The sequence below is a fragment of the Xiphophorus hellerii genome, chromosome 17 (genome assembly GCF_003331165.1).
Source record: "Xiphophorus hellerii strain 12219 chromosome 17, Xiphophorus_hellerii-4.1, whole genome shotgun sequence".
In the NCBI taxonomy this organism is placed as follows: Eukaryota; Metazoa; Chordata; class Actinopteri; order Cyprinodontiformes; family Poeciliidae; genus Xiphophorus; species Xiphophorus hellerii.
In genome coordinates this window covers 7,931,177-7,950,498 of record NC_045688.1, presented here as the reverse complement: position 1 = coordinate 7,950,498, position 19,322 = coordinate 7,931,177, and the positions used below count along the sequence as shown (strand labels likewise).

The following is a 19,322-nucleotide window of genomic DNA, read 5'->3' as shown; positions in this document are numbered from 1 at the left end:
ATATCAGGATATTAGATTTTCCTCATATCCCCCAGCCCTACTAGAAACTAGATCAAAAATAATTGGTAAGATTTTATGTTTTGTAGTGTGAGAAGGTTATGTACAGAAATTTAAACTTTTTTGCAAGACCAGGTTATAAAAAAAAAAAAAAATCACAATTTTGACCTCAACATTTTGAAAGTAACTTTAGCTCGCAATAACCAAAAGAAAAGATTGCAACATACTGGGGGGAATGATCAATGCGACAAACAAAAACAATAGAAAAGCAGAACAAATTTGTGTTCTGTACAAAAAATTATGAAAGAGGGCAAATCAAAACAAAATCTTTTTGGAGGTAGCGTTGAGTTGAATCAGAATCTGAAGCTAAAGTATCGATCCGATACTGGTATTATCGATGTTTCCACCTCTACTGAACCGACTTCCTTCCTCATTAGCTCTAGTTCAACATTTCTAGGTCACAGTGAACATCTCTAATCAGCACTGGAGACTAAACACTCAGCGCACGCATGCTGCCAAGCATGTTTGCTCCCTGTGACGGCCTTTTAGAAGTCTATGAGTATGTGTTGAAAGGGGGATGGTGAGCAAACACAGAAGGCGCTGCGGGTTCAGGAATAGCTCCCTCTCTGCGTGAAACAGTTTTTTTTATTCCCTTCCTTTATGCGTCCTAAATGACCCTCTGCATGATGTTGTCAACACCTGTGTCTGAAGCCCCTCAATGCTCGACAAATACAGCCTCAGATAGGAGCAGGCAGGCAGAGACCAAGGCCGGCGTCCAAATCGAGTGACGCAGCGACCGCCCCGTTACTATCCAGCAGCAGAAAGAAAGAGAGAGAGGAGGCTTTTGTTTTTTGGTTTTAAACACCCAGAGATCATCATGGTGATCTGCAGTGAGTCTGTGAGTAAACGCTGCGTGGTTTTGACCTTTTCTGAGCGATCTTCTTACTGTTTATCGCTTTTCAGCAGGAGGATGAGATGAAGAGGAAGAAGGTGGTGCACATCGCCCAGGAAATCATGAGCTCAGAGAAAGTGTGAGTGTTTCGCTGATGCAGGACTTGCAGCTTGTGTCTGAAAGTGTGCTAAAATCATTTATTTCCACTTTTTTCAGGTTTGTGGACGTCCTAAAGCTTCTACACATAGTAAGTGTTGCTTTTATTCATTTGCTTGAGCAGCCAGAGGACAATCAGCGGCGTCTGTGATTACTGTTTGAGTGGCCATCAAAGCGTTTTCTCTTGATTTGGGCTGTGTTTGAGAGTTTTACTGGTTTCACTGGGGCAGCGGTAGGCAGGTGAATACCAAACCACAATGAGGACGGAGCTGCTTTGAACTTTTCTTTGACTGGAAACTCAGTAAAGGGATTGTGTTTGTTTGAATGAAAGAAAACCAATAAAGAGACGATTAACATCCCATAAGATGGGTGGATGTTGGTGTTTGCATTAGCATCTATTGTTAGGTTAGCGTATGGATGATGAATTGAAGGAAAACATTTGCAGTTTTGTTTGTTTTTGTCAAATTCAATCATTTAAAGAGCTGCTTCCCTTCAAGACAAATTTGCATTGATTTGTTGTGATTATCTGTAGGGTAAGACTTTTTTTTTCTGGAGCACAGAAAGATTCTTTATTAATGTTAGACAGGGTTTCTCCCAGTGCATTATAAGCCTGGTGGGCCACCAGGCTTTACTTGTGCCCCCACATGGCTTAGCATTACTTATATATAAATTTTTTTTTTAGATGTTTGCATTTTTTAATACTTTATAGTTGATGTTCAGATATTAATCTTCCAATAACACGTGATTATCAAGTGATATTTTCAAATTTCTTGTCAACTTTAAACATTTTCTATCTCAAAAACACGACGGGCCGCTGACTGCCCCAGCTCCCAACCACCAGGCTTAGCAAGTTTTTTTGGGGAAACCTTGTGAGATGTTATTTGGTAGCCCTTTGAGGTTTTGAGGAAACTAAATTCTTTCTTGAGGTTTTGTTTGTTTGTTTTTCCAGTTTGTAATTGGTACAAGCTTGTTTTAAATGAGAAGATGACCAAGTTTAAACAGAGAAATTATTGTTATTTAGATCTATGTGGTGGGGCTGCACAGTGGCGCAGTTGGTAGAACTGTTGCCTTGCAGCAAGAAGGTCCTGGGTTCGATTCCCGGCCCGGGGTCTTTCTGCATGGAGTTTGCATGTTCTCCCTGATTGTTTTTTTCCCTCCCACAGTCCAAAAACATGACTGTCTGGTTACTCTAAATTCTCCCTAAGTGTGTGTGTGCAAGGTTGTTTGTTCTGCCTGTTTCTGTGTTGCCCTGCGACAGACTGGCGACCTGAACAGGGTGACCCTGCCTCTCGCTTGGAACTTTAGCTGGAGATAGGCACCAGCACCTCCTGACCCCACTAGGGACAAGGGTGTTAGAAAATGGATGGATGGATAGATCTATGGCATGAATAGTCTATGGCTTCATTCTAATTACCTTATTCTCCTTGAACAAATATAGTTATTGGTAAAAGATAAAAGTTTTGAATTTTTTCCCCTCTAAATAAATCTGCGGTCACTCCTTAGTAATAACTCATTGTCTTCGTTGAGTTATAGCGTACCTCAGGAATGAGTTGTTGGCCTCCTTCTGTTTTCTCTTTACGTTTGGGCTGCACGAAACTATTTCCATGATGATATCAGTTTCTATAAATGCTTTCCTCTCACAGACGCTACAATTAGTCTTTGACATTTAGCATTTTGGGCACCATCATTTGTGTCAAGCAGACTCTGTCCAGCTGGGCTAATACTACATTAGAATGGAAAATGCAATTTAATAACACTTAGAATATATTAGCAAATGATTATTATTCTTCAAGCTGTCCTTTGATACCAATATTGCACACACTTCTGTTTGATTGCCAATATAGTCACAATATTTTGTTTAGCCCTAATTTACATTTTTCTTCTTGGCTAGTTTATTGGTAATAGTAGTAAATAATACATTTCTTTGCACAAGACTTTTATCTATACATGTCCATAAAGCCTACTGATCCCAGCAGCCTTGGTTTGTTAAATAATGATGTTTTTATCTCATTATTCATTTACTGACCTCTCATCCAATGTTTAGATTCATGCTGCACCTTTAGTTTATTTATAGGGATCATAGGATGTTTAGCTTTGCAAAAGAGCATGCAGAAAAGTCCCCACTACACTCATAACTCTGATTGTTAACCCCTTTGATTATACATAGTATTACTTGAAATTATACAATACTTTAACAAATAAAATAAATTTATTGAGATTTTAAGACTTTACGGTGAAGTGGAGATTTTAATTTACTTATTCTACATCAAACCAATAATTTTTTAAACGGGGATATTAAAGGTGATCATTATGCTTTCTTGAACAGGTTAGATAGATTAAAACTAATGTAAAAATGTTCATTACATCTTTTTTCACAAAATTATTCTTTATTCTACTGAGTTCTTCCTATTTTGACCTTCTTTAAGAATGAGCTGTTTTACTGTCACTTTAAATCCAAATAAGCTACTGCTGGCCATGCCCCCAAACTCAGCGTTTACACTCTTACATGTAGATGCGCAATCATACAACTGTACATCTTTGAAAAGCAGAAGTGGAGGCTCCTGCACAGCCAACAAAAATGCAGCAGGCAGTTTCTGGATGGGGAAAAATCAGCTGACTAAACATGCTGGAACTCCGCTTGGGTTGCTAGGTAACGGGTTGGGCTAGGCTGGGGTTGCTAGTCCAACCCCAGCCAATTTTTGGTGGTTGGAAGGTTTTTCAAACACCAAAAATATTAACTTATTGCTAAAAAACAACTGTGTGTTTTCTTTTTAAGAACTTTAGCTGTGTTTAGAAACAAATGGAAGTACAAAAACGTGCAGAATATAAATTTTGCTAATAGATCCCCTTTAATATAATGCAATTCTACTTGAGAATGACCCAAACACAAGATTTATATCAGCTGAGCAATGGAACTGGTCAAAAGATAAAGATAAAAGTCAGCCTCTGTTCATTTAAGGACACAGACAGAAGTAAAATAAGGTAACAGATCTCCTAGCAGCCTGTAATATGGCTGGAGAGTCCACCTGTCTGGTAGCTTTAGTAAAACCGCAGCACGATTAGTAGAAAACTCTCCAGGGGGAAGGACCAGCAGTGTCCAAGAAAAGAGGTTAGATCACATTCTTCTGGCTCTGCAGCAGCTGCTTCCTCCGGCTACAAGCCGTGACCTCCACACAAGCATACCTATCATAATTCTCTGTACTACGTGCTTATGTTTCCGAATCTGCTAGACCCTGTTTTGATTTGGGTTTGTTTACTTTGTGAGCTGGCAGGCTCAGTAGAGCGGACGTCGGGTCCATGCTCGGGTTCCCTTCCCTTCCTTCCAGGTGCATGTGTGCGTCGGTTTGCCGGGCAAACTCAAAACGCTGACATGGCTGTCATAAAATGTGGGAGGGAAGTGGGGTGGCATTTATGTTCCTGTTCAGCTGCAGCACAAGTCCAGGGTGTGTTAATGTCTCTGATTTGACCTGGTTTGTCTCTTCAGGACTTTCGGGATGCTGTTGCTAAGGCAACGCGTCAGAACGGGAAGCCAGTGGTGGGCGAGCGGATCCTGAGTCAGATTCTGTACTACCTGCCGCAGCTGTACCAGCTAAACAAAGACCTGCTGCGAGAGCTGGAGGACAGGGTGGCACACTGGTGCGCTCCCACTCTGAACACTCAAATTACACTGAGATTTAGCAATAAATCCAAGTTAACGGACAAAAATTGGATTTTAGTGAGTGAGCAGCTCTCAAAAAACATTTTTGACCCTTTATAAGATTATTTTTGCGTTCATTTGAAGTCAGTTTTCAGCATTAACCAAACTTTTTAGTATTCACCACTGTTGGATAGTAACTAGTTACATTTACTTGACTAACGTTTTAATTATTACAACTAAATTACAGTAGTCTTATAACTATATTAAATTAATCAGAGTGAGGTTGTAGCTAGCTACATTTACTTAATTACGTTTAAAGAAAAATCCCCCGTACTTTTAGGAGCATTTTCTCCTAAAAGAAACTCTACTTTTACTTTAGTAAGAGTAGAGAGAGTTCTGAATTCTCTACCTACCCCACTTACAGACACACACCTGCCATTTTTGTTAGTTTTAAACATTTTATATTGAAAGAAATTGATTTAGAAAGATGCTTTTCTTTCCTTATTTTGTAATTATGTTATTTATATAAATTATTTCAACTTATGTCTTTAAAATATCAAAATTTATTCAAAACTTTATATTTTGGTCCATATGATTATGTAATTTTTAAATATTAAATGACTTATGTTTTGATTAGTTTACCAAAATTTTTTTACTCTTACTTGAATAATTTCTTGGATTTACGTACTCTACGCACCTCTGATATGCACAAAATGTTTTTTACACCACTGTTTACTTTTTTCTGCATATGTTAGTTTAGTATGCGTTAGATACAAGCAGAATCTGTTCTATTATTGGAAAGTGAAACTAGTTTTCACCCTTCAGGGCGTTTGACTCATTACAGCCTATTTGCGTTTCTTAACAGGAGCGACCACCAGAGATTATCGGACATTTTTGTCCAGAAAGGTCCCTATCTGAAGATGTATTCCACCTACATCCGCCAGTTTGACAACAATGTAGCCCTGCTGGACGAGCAGTGCAGGAAGAACCCTGCATTAGCAGCTGTCGTCAGGGAATTTGAGGTAGATTTGGGGTTTTATTTCATGTTTTTTCTCTTTCCATTGCAGTGGCATAATATCTACTAAGGATTTTACCTTTAGCTGTAGGGTTAGGGTTAAGGTTATATATCTGTTAGAAAATGAGTAATCAGTATGATAATAATCCAAAGCAGAAAGTCAAATCACACAGAAATGGTTAACTAGAAAAAACAGCTTTTCTCCATTCCCATTTCAGCCCCTGCAGTCGCACATCTTCATTGCGTTGTGACTTGAGGCGGTTGAAGCTGCCGCTAACTAGCTGCTAACATACCTTTGCCAACTAGCTAGCTAGGTAGCATTTTTTCATCTATCCTGTCAATGCAAATTTATTGCCACTTTGCTGGGCGAAGTTTGTACATTTATGTAGAAATAAACTAAATATTATTAAGAGAAGAGCAATGGCCTTCTTCTTATGTTTTTTATTGGTGGTTGACCAGAAACGTTTAGTAAGCATTACTGCCACCTACTGGTATGGAGCGTGGCTCAAAATGTCTATTTTTTTAATACATGTAGTATTGATTATTATATTTTTTTTAATCAACTTTTACTAAAAGTATGGAATAATTTACTTGGTGAATTTCCCTGTAATATATTAAATAAATTAAAAGGTTCTTAATTTTTTTTTTTATTCCTCCAACATTAATCTTCTTTCTATGTCATATATTGAAATACTATAATTCCATGTTGTACTGTTTCAAATTCTCCACAATATTGATGTTATTGATATTTTCCTGGAATATTCTTCCACCTTTATGCTCCAAACTTGTAAAATGTCATGAAAGATTAATTTTCCAATTGGAAAAATGTTTTTTATTTTACAAAGTAAGCAGCAGGGAGATTAAGAATTGCTCCAAAGCTAAGTTGGTTAACATTTTTTATCTATATTTTCCTGTGTGAGATCATGCTGCAGCAATAAAAGATTAGTTCATTTTAAGTCTTATTTAATAGCTAAAGGTCCTGCCTCTGGCTTCCAGTGCAAATATAATAGTGATGTACTGTTGCTACATCACAGCAACACAAGTTTAAATAATTTGTAAGGTTTGTTGTGTTTGTGTTGAAGGCTGCAGCCTTAAATTGCTCAGCGTTTTTTTTTTTGTCTCAGATGAGTCCACGATGCGCCAACCTGGCTCTGAAACACTATCTTCTAAAACCAGTGCAGAGGATCCCTCAGTACCAGCTGCTGCTCACAGGTACAGACTCTTCTTCCTCTGAACACTGTAGGTCACCAGTTTATTAGATCATGGCAACGCTTTATTGGCAGCACGAGAATGAAGCTTGCAGTGAAACCAGCATTTATTTGTCCTGGCTGCAGTAGTGGCTATTTCTGCAGCATATCGCCACCTTGTGAACATTTGTAAAAATCTATCCTGGAGAGGGATGTCTTGAGATTGAAACATGCAAAGACTTTTTATTTAAACTATTGTAACATTCTTGAATAGGGACAAGATAAATTGGTTAGTTTAGTTACGAGATTTATTGTCAGAGGCAAAAAAAAAATCTACAATAGGACCAAGAAAAATATTCAGATAACTAAGATATTTAGTATTTTTATGGTATAGAAATGTTTACCCATCTCAAAATCAACTTTATTTATTTATTTGACTAAAAGACTTAAAAAAGAGGAAGAGGATATGATTACCAAGGTTTAAAGTGAGACAAAAATAATGTTTAAAATATAATAAAACGTAAAAATTCTCAATTAAATAAACAAACTTGTCTAAAAACACAACATGATAAAAATAAATGAATAGGACAAGTTAGATTAAATACATGTTCATTTATTGTCATTCTGCAGCCTTTGAGATTTACTTGTAAAGTCCTCTATAAAAACAGATTTATATAAAACATTAATCTGTAAAAAAAAAAAATATATAAATATAACAGACAGAAAAAAATAGCGATTACCGTAAGTCCATATTTAGGTAAATTTATTGATTTTAAAAAATATAATTTTGTGAGTCTTTCACTTAAAGAAAATTATATTTAATAACATACATTATGACAGAATAAAAAAATGACTTTTTAGTAAAAAATAAAAAGAACAAAGTGATAACAGTAAGTAAATAACTGAACTTTAACCTCAGAGTTTTGCTGTAAAATAATCTGTATTTAAAGCTGTTTTTACTCTTTTCCAGATTATCTGAAGAACCTCCCTGAAGACTCTGAGGACTATAAAGACACACAAAGTTAGATGAAACTGTGTTCACCTCTAGCATACAGACTGAAAACACGCCTTTCACTGATATTTTATATTTCCTCTCCATGCAGCTGCACTCAGCGTCGTGAAGGAAGTAGCCAATCATGCGAATGACATCATGAAACAAGGGGTGAGACTTTTATTCCCACTAAACGCCGTCTGTTTTGCAGCATCACGCCTCGCCTCTTCTCCTCTGTGCTGCAGGATAATTTTCAGAAGCTGATGCAGATTCAGTACAGCCTCAACGGCCAGCATGAGATCGTCCAGCCAGGCAGGGTACGTCCAGAACCCGAAAAGTCCTGAACAACCTGTCACAGGTTCAGGCTGAAGCCAAGCAACACAGAAGTGTGTTTTGAACATGTCCTCCGTTTCCAGGTGTTCCTGAAGGAGGGGACGCTCATGAAGCTGTCCAGGAAAGTCATGCAGCCGAGAATGTTTTTTCTGGTGAGCAACAAGATTTCCGCTAGAGCATTCTGTAATCTGATTGGTTGAGCTGCTCATCGACTTCAGTGGAGAAACATCAAGTCATTCATTAAGTTTGACTTTTTGTATGAAGTTTTTGAAAGTTAAATCTAATATGATAATTCGGAAAGTGCTACTTACAGTTGCAGCCAGATATTTTCAGACACCTAAAAAAAAAACACATACACATTTTTTTCTTACTGTCTGAAGTTCAATCAGATTAAATTTATCGTGTTTTAGATTAATTAGAATTACTAAAATTAATCTAATCTGCTAAATGCCAGAAAACGTAGTGAGAACATTTTTAAGACATTTCTTTGTGACTTTTTTGTATATTTTAACAGGAAGGTAATTTACTTTAACCCAATTTCTTTTGATTGTTTCAATTTATTGAATATTTATTCCTAATTTCTCAATGACTTATTTATGTGTAGCTGAAATAAAGATTGTCTTATATTTTATACATGAAATGCTTCTGAAATAGTTTTTTTTTGTCTGTTAAATTAATCTTTTGTTCTTGGAGCAGTCAGCTGATCATGGTGTGTGCGAGAGACATTTCAAAACATTTTGTTATATTTTAGTTTTCCTTGTCCCTGCAGTAGACTGTAGAATGTTATCAGAAGACGTTACTAACAACAGTAATAAATTATATCATATAATAGTGAACTTAAACTGTCTCTCTTTTAGTTCATTTATATTGTTTTTAATCTCCAAAGTGTACTGCTGGAAAAAATTTAACAATTACCCAGAAAATTTGTAAAAAGTACATGAATTTTACTATGGGAAAAGGAACTACTAGATAAAATATTGATTTATTTCTATTTTTATTGAATTAATGGCACATTTGTGACCTGTGTAGATTAAAAACAATTGAAGACGCATCCTTAAAAAGGAGGTTATGTGTCATATTAGGTTTCTTTTTTAATATAACTTATTTCTGAATTGTTTCTTTTTATTTTCCAGTTTAATGATGCACTCATGTACACCACTCCGGTCCAGTCTGCCCAGTATAAACTCAACAGTGTTCTGTCGCTGGCTGGAATGAAGGTTTGAGACGCAGTTATGATTACGGTTTATGATTATTTTTGATGGGGTTTTTTTAATGGCATAAATGATTTTCATCTGTTTATAAATCCAAACCTTGGTTAGTTATGGCCACCGTGAGTTAAGAAAATCTCGACATCTTTGCTGATTTTGTTTTTTTTCTGCGTTTCCAGGTCAGCAAGCCGAGCCAGGAGGCCTATCAGAACGAGCTGAACATCGAAAGCGTTGAGCGCTCCTTCATCCTGTCTGCCAGGTCGGCACTCGGCTTCAGAGTGACGCTGCCACCGCCGAGCGTCCGCTGTGACTCTGAGCTCTGATGCGCTTTGTGTTCGCAGCTCGGCTAAAGAGAGAGACGAGTGGCTGGAGGCCATCGGGAAGGCCATTGAAGATTACACAAAGAAGAAAATAACCTTCATATCCAGCCGCAGTCAGGAAGAGGTAACGATAAATCTGTGTGGGCATCTCAGGCAACAGCTGTATAACTGAAAAGTGACTCATTCAATAGGATTATTACACAAACAATATTAATTTTGATGCAAGCAAATTAAACTCTAATTTAGTTTTCTGACAGTTTAGTTTCTAGTGGAAATAAGACAAAACTTAAAGCTTGTTTTAAGTCAATAATTTCTTACTATTGATGACAAAGTACTAGTTAAAAGTGAAATAATCTGCAAGTGGAACTAGTATTTTGTCATAAACATTAAGGAATTATTGCCTTAAACAAGCTCCTATATAAGTTTTGTATTACTTCAAGTGCACTAAGATATTTGCATTGGAAACTAGTCTGAAAATACTTGGTAAGATTTTGTGTTTTTGCAGTGGGATGTTCAAAGTGGGGCCCAGGGGCCATTTGTGGCCCCTACATTGATTTTTTTTTTTTTTTTTGTGGCCCTCCTGACCACAGTTCGCAAACAAACAAATTAGAGCAAAACTACAACTTTTAAATTAAAACCTACTTACAAAAATGTGAGCTGCAACACAAAGCAATCATCTTTTCCAAGCTTCATGGTTGTCATGGTAACTGGGACCCCATCTACTCATTGACTGATACTCTAAAATACACCTTGGTGCGTCTAACTCTGCTTTTAACTGCTGTATTAAAACCTGGCTGAATACAGAAAGTGTTTTCAAGTGAAAACTGACCTCAGATGCTGCTTTTACTTCTGAGAACAAATAATATATTTGTTTCCGTTTCTTCAATCAAGCCCAAAATAATAATCAAAGTGGATGCCTTTTTATTTAACGAGGAAAAAACCTTTAAAGTCCCATTCGTGCAAAAAATATATTTATTATTTGCTTAATTAGAATAGCTCATAATTAGTTTATTGTTGAGTAGGTACATTTTGGGTGATTTTAGTTTTTTTTGTATTTTCACTGAGAATTTAGTGGAAGAAAAAAAATATGGCTAAAAAAAGTGCACCAGCAACAGGTGTCAAAAAAAATGAGCTTTTTGATACTGGTTTATTTTTGTAATATTTGCTCAGTGTCTGTCCATGCAGGCAGAATGTGTCGTCGACAGCGGCGCCCCGTTAGGTTCAAAAGCTCCAATCTGGATCCCAGACCTCAGGGCCACTATGTGCATGATCTGCACCTGTGAGTTCACCCTTACATGGAGGAGGCATCACTGCCGGGCCTGCGGAAAGGTCTGCGCCACATTTAGGATCCACCTTTTAACGAAATAAAGCAACCCGGCCCTAATGCACATTTTCTTATCTCTCCACCAGGTGGTGTGTCAGGCCTGCTCCACCAATAAGTACTACCTGGAGTACTTGAAGAACCAACCGGCTCGAGTGTGCGACCACTGCTTCGCCAAGCTTCAGGAAAACAGTGAGTTTTTCCACAATAATCAGCAGTTAGAGAAAAGAAATGTTTGTTTTTTTATGTGGCTATGCAAAGTAGATGCATGCAGTCAATAAGTTATCTTCATATGACATCTTTATGATGCCATATAAATGAAAATAGAGATGAAAATAGTGGTCAAAATTTCAAATTTGGACTATAAAATAAATTCTTCACATTATTAGCTATTACTAAGCATACGGAAGAGGATTAGGGCCACTTCCAAAAATAAAGAATTCTGTTTTTTTCTCAGAATTAGAATTGTTTAAGTTGTTTATGCTCCATCTTGGAAATCCAGAATTAAAACTCAACTCTACCAGATATTTCTGGTGCAGGCTTTCAGTGTGAACAAACAGTTATGGGATTATTTTTCATATGCTAGCAGCATAACTGACATGCACCTAAGAAATTTTCGTTATTCAATAGATTGACACAGGATTAGAATTCTGAGATTAAAGTCAGAAATCAGAATCCTGAGGAAGAGTCAGAATTCTGAGAAAAAAAAAATATATATATATACACTGAAATTAAAGTCCAAATTCTGAGAACAAATTGAGAATTCTGAGGAAAAAATAATTAACTTTATCATCTAATGTAATCCATTTTAGGCGACCGCTGTGCTTCGTCATCAACATCTCCCATTAAATCTGGAGCATTTTCCTTCACTAGAAAACAGAAGAAGATTCCAGCTGCGCTAAAGGAGGTATGACACCTGAACAAACGATGTTCTCAGTTGATATATTCAATGACCTAGGGTCTGACTTATCTCCACGGCAACCAGGTGTCAGCCAACACTGAAAACTCCTCCATGAGCGGCTACTTGCACCGATCCAAAGGCAACAAGAAGCAGTGGAAGAGGCTGTGGTTCGTCATAAAGAACAAAGTTCTGTACACCTACGCTGCTAGTGAGGTACGCCACTGGTGTTCTCCTGGTCGTGTCGCGGCTCGGCACGGCTCCCTCTAAACTGGCCCTGGTGTGTTTTGGTGCAGGACGTGGCGGCGCTGGAGAGCCAACCGCTGCTGGGATTCTTCCTGAGGGAGGAGAAGAACGGGCCGGCTCAGAAGCTGCAGTTCAAGCTGTATCACAAAAACACGCTGTTCTACATCTTTAAGGCTGACGACATTCCCACAGCGCAGAGGTGCCCAAATAAACACAGCCGTCTGTCATACACAAATTCATATAGGTATTTATTTACTAACCTTAAAAAAGTTTAGTGAAAAAAATACTGAACACTGAATTTGGGTCTGGAATAGTTTTTAGCCTCCTTCACAAAGCACCTTAACTTGTACTCAAAACACACAAAGTGTAGTTTTTGTGTAAACCGCTGACTTTACACAAAAGTCAGCTGTAGTTTTGTCTTGAAATAAGACGAAACTAACTTTCAAGTAACAATTCAGCAAAAATAATTCCTTAATATTGATTTAAAAAATTATATTTTCCCTTGTTTTTCAGTTGCACAGGATGCATGTCACATTATAGGTGAAGAATGCTTTAAAACAATTTACCTTGGTTTCTTGTTTTGTACATCAGAAAAACCCAACATTTCAACAATAGTGTGAGAACTTTTGAAACTACTACATCATATTTAGGGTTGGTGGACTGTAATCAAGTTTACAAAGAAATTAATTCATCAATAAATTGTCCCAGAAATTATTTTTGACAAATGATAATACTGATATTTTGAACCAATTTTCAAGTAATTTAATTGTAATTGCATAATGATGCAAGTTCACCCTCTCAAAGATCGACAAACTTTAATTTCTAACATTGGAGCTGGAAGACATTTTAAATATGAAAAATAAATAAAACGGAAACAACAAATAAAATCAATAATGAAGTCTCTGTAAGCAAAATTATTCTTCAAAAAAGGACAAGTTGAGACCAAGGCACCAAACTGAAGAATTTTGTCATCTAGTTTCTTTTTGTGCTTCCACATTTAGATGGATCGAAGCCTTCCAAGAGGCGATGATTCTGGAGCAGTAGATACTCAGATCCATCCAGACGGATTACAAACCGCACACGGAAATCTTTCAAACAAAAAGCCAGCCTCTTGACGCTCGGCCGTGCGGACTCGGGTCGGGTTCGGAGCGAGTTGCGGCTGCAGGTCAACAGTCAAGTCCAGAAGCACGTGTGAGGAAGTTTAACCAAAGTGTGCGGAGAAATCTTCAGAAGTCTAAAGTCTGGGAATGAATTTCAAAATGCTTTCAGATGAAGGAATCACGACAAGCACTCACTGACAAAAACAAAGCTGAGCACCCAGATGGAGATTAGGTTAAAGCAGGCCGTGCATAGGTGAAAGGTCATCCAACTGAGACCATGTAGAAAACTGAGACAAACTGGACACAATAGGAAACGGTCAGTAACAGCAAAGGCAGCTAAAATGACATAAATATATTTAAAAAATAGAAAAAGTAAAATATCCAAAATCGCCTATAACAACAGTCACGGCCTGTGGTACAATGGCTCTTCATAACTTTGGTTAAAAAAGGAACCAGTTCCTGTTTTTAAATGTTTTTATTTCTATTTAATGTTTGTTTTACCAGAATAAAAACACACTGAAATTAAAAACCTCTTTTTAAAGGGAGTCCTGGCCAAGAAGCAGCAACAAATGCAACACAAAAAGTTACACAGAAAAAGGAAATGTCAAGCTATTAGAAAAATATAATAAATGTAGGTTTTCAATTGTTTTGTAAAGTTTTCCTGTAATTTTTGCACAGAATTTTCACAAAGAATGACACTAAAAGTACCAGAAATGTTTTGTATCTGTTTTCCTTGTTATTAGATTGCAATCAGTGTGCTTTTAAAAATATATATCGATCCTCTTTTATATTTATATTTTTAAAGATAGAAATAAAATGCTGTTGTTTTATAAGAAATGTCCTAAAAACTCTAAAAAGTTGTCTCTTTATTAAAAAGTAACATTTGCAGTTTTAAACAAGTTTTATTCATCTGTCCTGAGGGCAAAATAGTTGTAAAGGTTTATAATGAATTAGAAGAGGACAGAAAGAGAAGTAAAAAATTTGAACATAATGGAAAAGCTAATTTATTTTAGTGATTTAATTCAAAGAGTGAATCTTAATTACACACCGAGAAATGACGTTTAAAAGATTATTTCTGTTCATTTTTACTGCTATGGATTACAGCTAATGAAAAACTACAATCATGATATTAGTTCTGATAAATAAAAAATATTTTATATACAAATTGGTTCAGGTGATCTTACAGACATACCCCATTAAAGGAGGGTAAACACCAAAAAGGTATTGCTGAAGAACCTGGCTATTCAGAGGAAAGTTAAGTGGAAGAAAAAAAAGTGTAGTACTAACATGCACCCTTTGGGATACACTTGATAGGACTGTGAAGCAAAGTTTATTCTAGAGACAATGTCAGAAAAGTCAGGTTGATTGCTGATCACCACCTTACATTGATGAAGTAATTTATGCAAAAGGAGCCCCAACCAAGTACAGAGTGCATACTATACAGGACATGGATACATGTATCAATAGACTGACTTTTCTCTTTTAAAAACTGTTTATTTGTTTGATCTATGATTCAGATTTTTGTAGAAACTAAATTTTGAGGTGGTTTCCTGGTAAATTGTTGTGGTTTATTGTAGACCTAAACAGTGGATATCAACTACAGCTTGTAAAAATCTCCATTTATCTCAATAAAAACTCGGTTGACATGTAGATGGAAGGTGCAAACACAGCAGAATGTTTCTGTTTTCTACACTCTGTTACTCCGAATCAATATTTAAAGACCTGGTTGGTTTTGGAAATGAACTTTTCTTCCATCTGTTTGTTTAGCAGACAGAAGTTTGCCCTCTGGTGGCCGTTCTAGACATGGCGCTCCATTGGAAATTATGTCCAAATACACATCTGGGTGCTAAGCTGTTGTTTTTCAATATGCAGGTTGTGATATATTTTTATCCCCCGTTTGCTGCACAGTAGTTACATGAAGCAATTTTGCCTGGATAATGTAAGCAGATTTTAAGGAACAAGTTGGGATTTTACTGTTAAACTCCAGCTTTAACACTAAACGTCTACGTTCATATTAGTGCCTAAGAGTTTAACATAAACAGAAATGTTTAATAATGCTGGATAAAACTGGAAATATCAAATTTTTTATGGAGATATTTTTCTTGTTTCTCCTGTTTAGCCAAACCAGAACGTTTAAAAGTTTTTACTGTGTATAAGGACATAAACGAGCAATGCTGACCTTTTTCTTCCGTTTTGTTTTAAAGGTCGAGAGCTAATATTTATAAACTAGGAACATTTATTGTCTGAAAAGCGCAGGCTGCCACTTATTTTCAGATTCAGAGTTTTTTAGAAGAGGATCAAAATCCTTTTTTTCTCTTTTTTATCCTATTTTTGCACGTAAACACTGTGGGAAGAATGCGTGAACTATGTTTCTTTTAAATGGATGCTCAGATGCAAAGACTTTAAGGAGTGAATATTTCATTTTACAGACACTGTGGCTTTTCCCTCCTGTTTTAAAAATAATAAGAATAAAAAAAATTGTTTTTTAAATTTATTTGGCATCCATTTTTTATGTGTGCTTTATGTCTTGCCAGGTCACCCACCAGTTTGTAGTTTAAAAACAGCAATTCATCACTTTATAACAGATTTCTGATGACAAATGTGTTGAAAAATCCCTACATCTTCTTTTTATTTTGTTAAATGTGTCTTTAGTTCTGTTTGGTTTGTGTAGAGTCAATAAAATTTAGTTTAGTTAAAAGATAAATAAATCTGCTGCAGCCTGTTAAGAGAATCAAGTTCTGAAGCGTTCCTCTGTGACTGTACTTTAACATTTTGTAAACAGTTTGTCTCTTATGAGCAGCATTTCTAAACTGTCAGGCAACAGTTTTTAATAAAGTATGTATAAATATATTGATTGTACTTGTTTTAATTTGTTTCTTTGTTAGTTAACATGATGATGATGGATGTCAATCTGAGGTAAGTAGTGACCATAATTGAAACTAGGACTGCAGAGAGAAGTGTGCAAATTTTAATTTCTTTCTTTTAATTTCTGCTATTGTTATAGTTTACTTAGCTTGTTTATCATGTCTTCTGAATTACTGTACAGTCTTATTCTCTTTTTTTTTTGTTTTTTTAGGTTTTTATTTTAGCTTCAATATTTATGCTTCCATTCTTTTGTAAATCTTACTATAAGATATTTATACTTTATTCTATGTATATGTACAAGACCATAGGTAATAGTGACATATCTTAATGATATATTTTTTTAAAACTTACTTTATTTCAAACAAATAACATCACAAAGAAAGCTCTTTAACACAATGAGCAATATCAGATTAAAAAAATAAAAATTATATTAAAAAATCACAAACATTGACCATATTGGTCTTAAGGTCTACAAAGTAAAATGAATAAAGTTAAATAAATGTATACATAAATGGGTAAAATAAAATTATGTGTCCCTTTTAGTCTATATTAACACTATAATACAATCAAACACATATAATTAACGATCTGTTACAGCAAAAAATAAAAGTAAAAATATAACAGAGGAAACTGTTTATGATATAAAGTTGAAGGTTAAAATTATAATTATATTTAAGAAAACAAATCCTTAATTGCGGAACCTTTTTTCTTCTTGGTTCCGTCGGGACGTTTCCGTTGCACTTCCGTCTAAACATGGCGGAGTATGCTAACCTGGTCCGAAGGGCTTTGGGACAGCTAGGAGGTCATGGAGGAGTTCGGGGTTTTTTCACGCAGCTTTTCAGGTCAGTTTAGTCAACAGTATTACCAACTATCACCCTGTATTTAAATATGACGCAGAAACTTAAGAAACAGACTGAAATTCCTGCTTAAAGCTATGACTCTCTGCAGCTAACTGTACTTAGCATGTTGACAACAAACGGTATATTTGCCATATAAAGGACTCAGATTTAATTTAAATGAAGTTTAATATTTGGAATGCCCGTTTTTAAACTCACAAGTGTCTAGTTTTACATCAGAATCGTTTGTTATTCCTTAAAATATATCCAGGGGTAGTTAAAATCAATGTTTTGCTTGTGTTTGCAGAGTGAACGATATCAAAACAGGCACTCTTATTGGTATTGATAAATACGGAAACAAATACTATGAAGACAAGAAGCACTACTTCTTTGGTAAGTTTATGTCTCTTAATGTTCTTTAATCGCATAGATTAAATAGAACCTGTCTGACTAGATGAAGTAGGCTAAATTATTTTAAATTTCAGAATTTTGCTCTCAACCAGAAGAAATCTCAATTAGCATTGCTAGTTTAAACCAATTCTGCAGTTAAGAGTTAATCAAAAGATAAGTCTCGTTAATTGCCAATAATTAATTACATTTAAGGGGTGTTTTTTAATTTATTATCAGAGAGTTGGTTTGTGGTTTTTAACTGTTAACAAATAAAATCATTTGAAAACTGCTTTCTATGTTTATTCTATGTTTATTACCTTTGTCGGATCTTAAAATTAGTTTGACTTTAAACATTTAAGTGTGGCAAAAAAAAAGGAACAAAGTAAATGTGTAAGTAAAAAAGGACTGCACTTACTAAAAAATGAATAGATTTTAGAAGATTATATTTCTAAATTCTGTATCTTAAATGACTTATAAAAGCCAGTTGATTTTATGTACTGTATAAACAGGTAACTATGAAGTCAAGATTGGAACAATGCTACAGTATTTATTTAATGTTTGCTAGTTTAAAACAGTTGAGTTAGTCACTTTGCCCATTTTTGACTAATTGTTTTTAAACATTTGCTGAAATGTTTCAATTTTATGGTCACCTCATCTATTTAAAATTACCACTTTGTAGTTTACCTCATTTTAGATTTACACAATTGATGTTTCCCAACTTTGTGGTGTTTGTTGTAAGTCTAAAATTAAGACATTATCATACAAGCTAAATAAGCAAGTATGTTTATGTCTGTCTTAATTCCAGATTTTAAATCCTAAGTCTTTCAGGACAATTAAAGAAACTGCTTTTTCTGATGTGTTATTTGTGTGTTCAGGGCGTCACCGTTGGGTGATCTACACCACAGAGATGAACGGAAAGAGAACATTCTGGGAGGTGGATGGCAGCATGGTGCCAGCTGAATGGTATCCTCCTCGTTTTTAATTCATGAATTGTTTGAACAACTGTTGGAAGAAGTTAAACCTCCAAATTAAGCCAGTGATAGTGTTTTCTGTCATTTCAATTAAATGCTGGTTAATTTAAATATGGTTTGCACGTCTGTAAATGTAACCAAAGCTCCTCGTCTTCATCATTCAGGCATCGCTGGCTGCACTGTATGACAGAAGACCCACCCACCACACACCCTCCAGAGCCCAAGAAGTTCCTCGCCGAGGTTCACCAGTTCAACGTGAGTGGCTCCTCGCAGCAGTACGTGCCGTACCCCACCACCCGCAAGAAGATCCACGAGTGGGTTCCGTCTAAAGCTGGAACCCAGTGAACTATAACTGCTTTAAGTTCATGCTGTTAATTATAGTTTCCTGCCTGAATAAAATATTTATCCTGATGTTTAAAAACAGCATGATGGTCCTTCCTTTCAACTTGTTTTGTCTTATGATTAAATTGTGAAGATGAACAGGAAAAGAGGCGAGTTGATCGTGACCCACCAGCAGAGGAAGTTGATGTACAACCAGTGATGGCTTCTTCAAATTCACTGTAGTCACAGATTGCTACAAAAGATTTTTCCTGCCAACTGCCCTCACTATCTTCAATAACTCTTTGAAGAATTTGAATTAATGGGAATTAATGGGTCCCCAAAGGGACTTTGTTAGTCCCTTTGGGATTAACAAAGAATATTTAAATTTAATGCAAAAGTAGACTGAGGCACACACAATCATTTAGTTCCCATATCCCATTCTTATTAAGAATTTAATGAAACACATTGTGTTTTTAAACATTATATTTAAACAAACAAAAATCCATAATGGAAGCCAATGGTTTCTTTGGTGGTTTTTGTTAGCGGTACTAGCTAGCTTGTCGAGGAAATGCCATCAAATTGTGTGATTATAACCCAGCAGTGCACGAAGTATTCCTTTCTAAGGTTTTTTTTTTTTT

General features: G+C 35.9%; 2 protein-coding genes across 4 annotated transcripts in view; both read left to right on the top strand.

Moving 5' to 3' along the window:
- The window catches only part of LOC116736999 (FYVE, RhoGEF and PH domain-containing protein 6-like), a 28,287-nt gene extending 12,136 nt beyond the window's left edge, over positions 1–16,151 (top strand). The window contains exons 4-21 of one of the 3 annotated variants that reach the window (XM_032589933.1): positions 964–1,028; positions 1,106–1,136; positions 4,530–4,681; positions 5,548–5,704; positions 6,822–6,909; positions 7,855–7,905; positions 7,988–8,046; positions 8,121–8,192; positions 8,292–8,360; positions 9,342–9,425; positions 9,596–9,675; positions 9,758–9,860; positions 10,907–11,065; positions 11,147–11,249; positions 11,870–11,964; positions 12,043–12,171; positions 12,252–12,400; positions 13,203–16,151. In XM_032589933.1, coding sequence (XP_032445824.1) covers positions 964–1,028; positions 1,106–1,136; positions 4,530–4,681; positions 5,548–5,704; positions 6,822–6,909; positions 7,855–7,905; positions 7,988–8,046; positions 8,121–8,192; positions 8,292–8,360; positions 9,342–9,425; positions 9,596–9,675; positions 9,758–9,860; positions 10,907–11,065; positions 11,147–11,249; positions 11,870–11,964; positions 12,043–12,171; positions 12,252–12,400; positions 13,203–13,245 — 1,689 coding nt within the window. In that variant the 3' untranslated portion in view covers positions 13,246–16,151. Of the gene's footprint in view, positions 1–960; positions 1,029–1,105; positions 1,137–4,529; positions 4,682–5,547; positions 5,705–6,821; positions 6,910–7,854; positions 7,906–7,987; positions 8,047–8,120; positions 8,193–8,291; positions 8,361–9,341; positions 9,426–9,595; positions 9,676–9,757; positions 9,861–10,906; positions 11,066–11,146; positions 11,250–11,869; positions 11,965–12,042; positions 12,172–12,251; positions 12,401–13,202 lie in introns of all 3 variants that reach the window. The other 2 variants (XM_032589932.1, XM_032589934.1) reach the window with 2 other exon arrangements.
- Positions 16,152–16,880: 729 nt separating this feature from the next.
- ndufa12 (NADH:ubiquinone oxidoreductase subunit A12) lies at positions 16,881–18,787 on the top strand. The gene is made up of 4 exons (XM_032589987.1): positions 16,881–17,008; positions 17,310–17,395; positions 18,268–18,355; positions 18,528–18,787. The coding sequence occupies exons 1-4, from the start codon at positions 16,920–16,922 to the stop codon at positions 18,706–18,708; spliced, it is 444 nt and encodes a 147-aa protein (XP_032445878.1). The 5' UTR covers positions 16,881–16,919; the 3' UTR covers positions 18,709–18,787.
- Positions 18,788–19,322: the final 535 nt, after the last annotated feature.